General features: G+C 42.0%; 1 protein-coding gene across 1 annotated transcript in view; it reads left to right on the top strand.

Annotated features, from left to right (window-relative positions):
* Positions 1–8,133, top strand: part of kcnc4 (potassium voltage-gated channel, Shaw-related subfamily, member 4) — a 45,606-nt gene that overhangs the window by 22,695 nt on the left and 14,778 nt on the right. The window contains exon 4 of the mRNA XM_042096759.1: positions 4,992–4,997. Within this exon, the coding sequence (XP_041952693.1) occupies positions 4,992–4,997 (6 nt within the window). The remainder of the gene's footprint in view (positions 1–4,991; positions 4,998–8,133) is intronic.

Raw genomic sequence — 8,133 nt, forward strand, 5'->3', positions numbered from 1 at the left:
CTATTTAAACTATCCCAGTCAGTTGCTGGACACAATATGCAGCACACTACTAATGGGTGCACTATAGCAGATGACTTGACGATTTTGCAGGCTGTTTGAACATTTGTCAAGCATTTGTTAAGCTCTTTAAATATTAACACAACATGCTGACATCTTGATATGAAGATGAAAGAAAATATTCAGTACAGCTTTTATGACAAAAGGGAGACATGAGTGTTGAGGACTAATGTTGTTTCTTGGCACACACTTGCCATTGCCCATAGAGGGAATTCTCAGCAATAGTCGTATTTGTTCAATGAGCAGAATCAACATCCCTGGGGGCTGGCTAATGGACATCATTTCTTGTTTTTCTCCTGCTGCAAGGCAGACCTCCCTGTGGGAGCAGGACAGAGAGAGGAACAGAGGTGGAGAGAAAGAGAGAGAGTCAGAGAGAGAGAGAGACAGAGAGAGAGAGAATCCATTTTTGGAGGAGCATCCATGTTGGCCTTTGAAACAGAGCACCACATTTCCATCAAGACTGACCTAATGCATTCAGACACCTCAGTACTTCTTCATTATCTGCCACAGCCTGACAATTACATAGATTTCTAGCAGCAGGCCTGGATCAACTGGACAAATGAGGTTTAAAGGAGAGAGAGGGAAGGCTGTGTGGGACGACAGAGGGCTTTGATGGATTAGACCTGCCCTGTTGTTTATCTCCCATGAGTGCATTCATGCAAAAAAGTGTTGCATATGATCTCAAACAGAAGTAAAATCTTAACTTGAAATGTTGTGCTGGCATTTTCCTCTTATGTTTTATGTTTTGCTTTGCTCCTTACCCACTTTCCATTGAAGGTAATCTGTTTAGTTTTTTTTTTTATTGTTTCCACACATAATTACCTTTGCTAGTCAATATAACAATGGGTTACAATAAAAGCATAAAACCTCTAAACAGCATACAATTCAACTCTTTCATTCTCTAAAGAAGTGTTTGAAACATTACATTCTTTGCATGCCCAGTGACTACACTTACTCAGCTGAAAGCAAAACACAATGAAGCGTCTCATGACATTTTCATCAAACCTGCAGATATGTTAGAGCATTTGAAAACTGGAAAAGCTAGAGCGTTGTTGTCAGTGGCAAACAATGAGTAATAGTTTAATAATATAATATAATATAATATAATATAATATAATATAATAAATAATATGTTTATCACTGTGTAATACAGTATACTATAATACAAATCAGCAGCACCAGCAACAAGGCATCTCAACAGTCAGCCACTGTTGCACTACATGACAGCCGGTTGTTCAATTAATAGGAGAGCAGCAGACTCAGGTGTGCAAAGCAGTATAAGTATATATACTCTTTTGATCTCATGAGGGAAATTTGGTGTCTGCATTTATCCCAATCTGTGAATTAGTGAAACACACTCAGCACACAGTGAGGTGAAGCACACACTAATCCCGACGCAGTGAGCTGCCTGCATCAACAGCGGCACTCGGGGAGCAGTGAGGGGTTAGGTGCCTTGCTCAAAGGCACTTCAGCCGTGCCTACTGGTCGGGGTTCGAACCGCCACGGCTGCCCCACGCAGTGTTAAGATGGCGATATGGAGGGACGAGAGCCTGCACTGCCTGGAAAACAACAGAGGTGAGCGAAATCGACAGAAATAAGAAAATATATTTATAAACTCATTTGTTGAGGGAAATGGAAGGTACCAGGTATGGAAAACAGCATGAAGAAACAATTCTGCTTGCTTTCTGGACACATGCCAAAGTATGAATGCATTGAAATAAATGTATAATGTTGAATTGAGTGGCAGCAGTTTTAGACAGTGCCACTCTTGTCTTTTTTTGTAATATTAGAGAGTATTCTAGGACTATCTTTGGTTGCTTTGTTATTGTCATAATTGTCACTACTGTATATAGAACTAGGTCCATGCAAGGACTATCAACTGTGTGATGAAAGGTTGTACCGTACTTTTACCATGGTGCAGTTCATTAGCCCCAGAGAAGGGGTCTGGGAGGGGGATGACCTCATCCAGAGTCTCCATAGATCTGCCCCCTTGAGAGGGAGAGTAGATGTATCTGAGTAAATCAGAGTCAATCTCAAAACAAGAACATTATTTTGGATGTATGTTATGTACACACAACTACAACTATAACTACAGCAAACCTGTAGTTATAAAACAAAGTTCAGGCGTTGAGTTTCTTCAGAATATCTATGCACTTTTCACATGCAACAATCCAAGCTGTCTGGAAATGATTGGACAGTGGTAGTGTAGTGGCTATGTAGCTGGGTTAGCATGCTGTATCCTGAAAAAAGTTGTGGGTTCAATTCCTGGCTTCCACTGCTGTGCCCTTGACCTGACTTACTCTGGGGAAATTGGTCCTTGTAATGTAATTGACATATGCAAGTTTCTTTGGATAAAAGTGTCTGTTAAATTAATACATGCGACTGTTCAGCTGGATGTGTGTGTGTAGTGTGAAGAGAGATGTCAGTGATGAGGGAAGCTCTATGGACCGTGTTGAGCAGGCCTCTGGAGAGATGAGGGCTCACCTGTTTTCTGCCTCACTGCCAGTGATCAACTCTCAGGATCAGTTCTGTCTCCACGAGTCATGGTCATTTCATCACATACACAGTACTAGGAATGTTACTGCAATGGTGATCTGTGTTGAAAACCACTTGCAACTCAAATCTAACAGTATGCAGAGAATTATTATATTTCCCCAGATTTGAAGAATGTTTCAGCTGTCTAGTTTCATAGACAGTAGACAGCATAATAATGGCATTAGGCAATGTGTGTCATCTTCATTTATCAAACATTGTTAATCCACTGAACCTACAGCTTTCAGGCTACTGCACACTAGCCCAGCTCCTTAACCACTACACTACCACCACCCCATTTATTTTAAAGATATACACAATTTTCACTTTCTGGTTGCTGCTCACTCACTGTCACACACATTGACCCATGTCATGTTAGTATCTCAAACATGGAGCAAATTATGAACTGAAATAGCAATGGGATGGCTGCATGATGTATTTTTATTGCACCATCCAGATGCACTATTAGTCTTGTGAAATAGCAAGGAATGTTGACATCACTTACAGCTTTAAAAGCACTCAGTGTAGGAAGTCAGAAAAAAACGTCTATAATGTTTTCATCAATGTCCATTTTCATTTTGTTCATTTAAGGTCCTTTAACATTAAACATTTATCTGATGTGCACTCATGTTACATAGACCATTTCTATAAGCATCTCTAGTGTCTTACTGGATGATGCTAATGGCAATGCTACTTATTCAGAATCTTTATTGTAGTCTGAGATTGTGTAGGAGTTGTAAGATAAAGTAGTGTCTTTTTGTTTCTTACAGAGAAAGTCGGTCCACTTTTCCAATCAATGAGTGACTGAAGAACTCGGCTTAGCTCTTAATCATCCAATCAAGACTTACACCTCCGCAGAAACCATCACAGAAAGACACAAAGAATCAACAACTCAAACAATGCCTGGTTTGTTTTCCTGTGTTTTGGCAATACAGATGCACAGATGCACAGAAAGAGAGAGAGAGAGAGAGAGAGAGAGAGAGAGAGAGAGAGAGAGAGAGAGAGAGAGAGAGAGAGAGACATCACACAGTCACAGCTGCTTACAGTACACGTGGTAAGATAAGGTGCAGACCTGGGAAATTATGTTATTCATAACAGAGTAATTGCCTTGACTTTGAAGTTCTTTCCTTTGATTTCTGAAGAAAACACACACACCGAGAAAAAATTGTAGGGTTTAAAAAATATTGGATTGTACTGCTGGGGTCTGATTGGGTTTCTTTTAATCACAGAGCTTATTCATGTTGATTGAGCAGAAGTGATTGGAGTCTAAATTAAATGAGCCCCAATCATGACAGAGGAACTTAATGTGATATATGAAAAGGAAGGTATCAGTGGGATCTCATGTCTGACCGGTTGGTCTGACCTTATGAATCAGTTTGAACCTTTGTCCTCCTATTGCACTATGTCTTTCCGTGTTGTCATTGAACACTCAAGTGTAAGTGTGAGAAGCACAAACATTGTTTGTCCTGGACATTGTTTATATTGTGCTCCTTTTTCCTGTTTACTTGTGATCCTCATAATAACAAAATAAAGAGAAAACTGTTCATTGTTTGTTGTTTGTATTGGATTGTTGTTGTTGGTATTGATTGATTTGTTGATTTGTTAATCTGGCTGTCCTTTGAATTGGGTTATTTCTATGAAGAGCCTTTAATGATACAATGCACTCTTCTCACTGTACACTTGGACAATGTCTTTCCAGGTTGTCTTTTCCTAGTGCCAGTTCCTCTGTTCTCAGAATCCAGAGTCCTCTCTGGGACACCGCTCTGGGAATTTGAAGAGCAGAACACTGACCGAAGGCTGAAATTAACCTTCCTTCCCGGAGGAACATCCTGTATTTGGATGTTCGACCAGGTGGGTTGTACAGAGCCCAGAAGGTGTCATTCTGAGATGTTTTTGTATATCTAGGGAACACTCATTCATTTGACTAAATTGTGCACTTGTTTTACTAGCATGATTTTATGTTTTTGTCATTTGTGGTTTTCGGTGATGTACTGTCAGATATCAGCTGCAAATTGACATATGATGTGGATTAGAATAATAGTTCAGTGATGAGCCTCTAGGTTCACATATTCATATCAGGGCACTGTGCAAATTGTTCCACAACATCACACATAACATACAATACATACAATACAACATATACAACCCTGCTTGGGATTCTGTGAAAATAAATCAATTGCTTTGGTCTGAATTCTCTGATCTAGACATGCCTGGAGAGCCATTCTTTTTATGTACCATTTCATAAAAAGTAAGAGAGAATCTTTTTCCAGCAGTCATGCTGAACTCGAGGAACATTCTATTTAGACCCTGAATGTGACAGTAAATAATGATGGAGTGCTGATGTGAAAGTGTGAAGGGAAGTGGAGCAGGCGAGGCAGTAGTGCTTGCAGCAGGGGGGCCAGTAGTGTGTGCAGGTGTGAGGAGACAGCGGTCAGGGCACACTCTTGGCCGAGACCCGTCTTCCTGGATGGACCATGCGCATCGGTACCATTAGCCCCCTGGGTCCTTCAGGAAAACAATAGCTGGAGACTTGAGCTTCCCCCCTTCCCACACACACGTAGTCACGCACAAACCCTACCAGGCCTCCACAGGAAAAAACAGATGGGGCTTTGGGGACCTGCGGGCTCTTTGGCTCCACCTGCTCCTGCGGGTGCCCCCTGTGGCCAGTGGCCATTAGCCTCCCCTCTCCGTCCACAAATGGCCCTTTAGTGCAGAGAGTGGAGCAGGAAGTGAGAGCCTGTGTCTGTGTACTGCAAGGGCATTTGTCCATTAAGAGAGAGTGAGAGAGAGTGTGTGTGTGCATGTGTGTGTGTTTGTGTGTGTGTGTGTGCGTGTGTTTGTGTGTGTGGAGGTTTGCATCATTTTCTCTTAATGTGGTACAATTTATCTTGGTTTATGTTAATACCTCACTTAGCTAATTGGCCAACATGAATGTATATGTATGTAATGTGAGAACGCGGTGAAATTGCTTGGAGGATCAGGGAGAATTAGACTGACAGGGACATATATGGTGTAAGTGTACTGTAAGTGTGTGTGTGTGTGTGTGTGTGTGTGTGTGTGTGTGTGTGTGTGTGTGTGTGTGTGTGTGTGTGTGTAACATACATATATGTTTGAGGACACTGAAGCGAAGGGCTGTTGCTAAATCAAGGGTTCGGCCGGTGGGAAAGCGGAAGTGGCCTCTAGAACCTGGGCCCGGCCTGATAAACATTTGGAGGGCAGCTCCAGCCAAGCCACCCTCCCTCCTCTCTAATCAGGCTGGAGGATGTGAGGCCCATCTGCAGGTCTGTGTGTGTGTGTGTGTGTGTGTGCGTGTGCGTGTGCGTGTGCGTGTGTGTGTGTGTGTGTGTGTGCAGGGCCTGCCTGAGAGTGATGTGTTTATGCTGGTGTGTTTACAGGATGCCACAGAGAGGGATGCTGCTCAGCAGAGGACAGGGTTATGTGTGATGAATCCTCCCAACACCAGCAGGGAAACACTGCTGGCAAAATGAGGCTGGGGCATTCACTAGGTCCTCCATCATCACGATCAAATCTTTCATGAAAAGCACATTCATCAGTTAAATCCAGGTTTAAAGTGCAGAAGAAATATCTTTGATTTGATACTCTTTATCTCTCTCTCTCTTTCTCTCTCTCTCTCTCTCACACACACACACACACACACACACACACACACACACACACACATAACACACATAATACTCACACTCATACTCGCAATTTACTTTTATTTTATTATCAGGGAGAGAACAAAAAGTACATTAGCATAGCTATTATTTTCAATTCAGGAAATAGTTATGTTCCAGCCCACTGTAATAGAGTCAAAAATCCATGTCACTCTTTGGGGTATATTAGAGGTGGGGCAAATCTGTGATGTGGCAACAGGGATTCCCAGCCAGGACCAAAGAGGATATCCATATCATAATAAACCATGAGGGCCTGCTGGTTTGTTCAGTTGTACCCAATGTCTAAATGCTAAAATATTTGTCTTTCACTGATCATATTACAATAGACCTACTGTATGTTGTCATCATGTATTTAGTTTCAACTGATGCATCATTGTCAGTTTATATAATTTGTTTAGGAAGAACCTTGATATCAAGTGATAGATTTTCAACCAGGTGTCTTGTACAGTATTACGATTTATTTTCCATGCGGTAAACATTCCCTTCCATTTCACTCATCAGCATATATATACTGTAATCTGAAAGGCTGGCCAGTGGGTAAAAACAGTATGTGTGTGAGCTTTTAATGTGTCTGTTCAAGACAACAGTGGGGCAAGTGCCGTGTAACAGTGTATGTGTAAAGTAAAGTGGTGTTTGTGAAAAGTAAAAGTGGTGTATGTGCAAAGTGAAAATGGCGTATGTGCAAGGTTTCTTTATCGAGTTTGCTAATGTGACGTAATCGCCGTGATTTCACATAGGATTTAGCGCAAGTATTGTCGGTAAATAGGGCAGAAGCGCGAAGCTGCACATTGATAGTTGGTTGCCTGGCTGCCCTTTAGCCCCATAACGCGTTATGTTTTGATCACATGGTTTGGCAAACTCAATACAGCCTGAGGGTACTGCCAGGATTGTGTATTAGTGGGTGTGCCTGACCGATTAGAGGGCCTCTTGTCCCAGTCCGGCCCTGCAGCTTAGGGGGCGCCTGATCCACATACTAGCCTGGCATTTTTTTGCCTTTGAGTTCTGTTGAGCTGAGCCATGTGTAAATTGCTTCTTGTATGATGGTGCTCATGCAGCGGAAGCATTGGCAAATTGGTCTCAGCAAAAGAGATGCTGATGCGGCCATGTCGCCAGCAGATAATGATCCCCACTTCCCCTGTCTGGGACTGGGATTACCACTTGGGGTCTTTCAGAGGGTCATATATGTCAATGCTGAGGTAATTGAACTGTAGCCCTGCCCAAGTTCCATGCATCTCACTGCGATCCAAATTGCCCCATGTGACAACAATAATGGCTTCTACATACTCTCCTCGCAAAAGTGTTGCCTCCATTTAGAAGGAAATGATGCGCTATGATTACGTGTCCCTTAAGCAATTTCATTCAATTTGTCGGACGGGATGGGGTTTTAAAAAGCCATGTGCAAAGTGGTCTGAAAGCATATGAGAGGAGTGGGGCAGCTGGACATTAGCTGTGACCATGACTCCGACACTGACTGAGTGGGGTTTGGAGCATGTGCAGATTTGGATATATGAGAGAGAGACAGTGAGAGTGAAAAATCGATGAAAAAAGACCACCCTCTCTCCACCCTACACATTCTTCTCATGAGGTCCTTCTCCCTTCGGTTCTCCACAGACTTGATGCTGTGATTTCTTTTTTACAATCACACTGTATGCATTTATCAGTACTGATCTCACTCCTCTTGAAGGTACAGTATTCACACAGTTAGGATATCGGTGATGTACTGTAAGTGGACCAAACTATATCATGTCATTGGTTTTAAAATATTATTGTGATAAAAAATGACATAAATACAGAATTAATACGATAAGTGGACATGTCTACATTGCAAGTTTTCATAGCTATATTTAGTAAAAACAATACTCAT

This window comes from Alosa sapidissima, chromosome 7 (genome assembly GCF_018492685.1).
Source record: "Alosa sapidissima isolate fAloSap1 chromosome 7, fAloSap1.pri, whole genome shotgun sequence".
NCBI classification, from domain to species: domain Eukaryota; kingdom Metazoa; phylum Chordata; class Actinopteri; order Clupeiformes; family Clupeidae; genus Alosa; species Alosa sapidissima.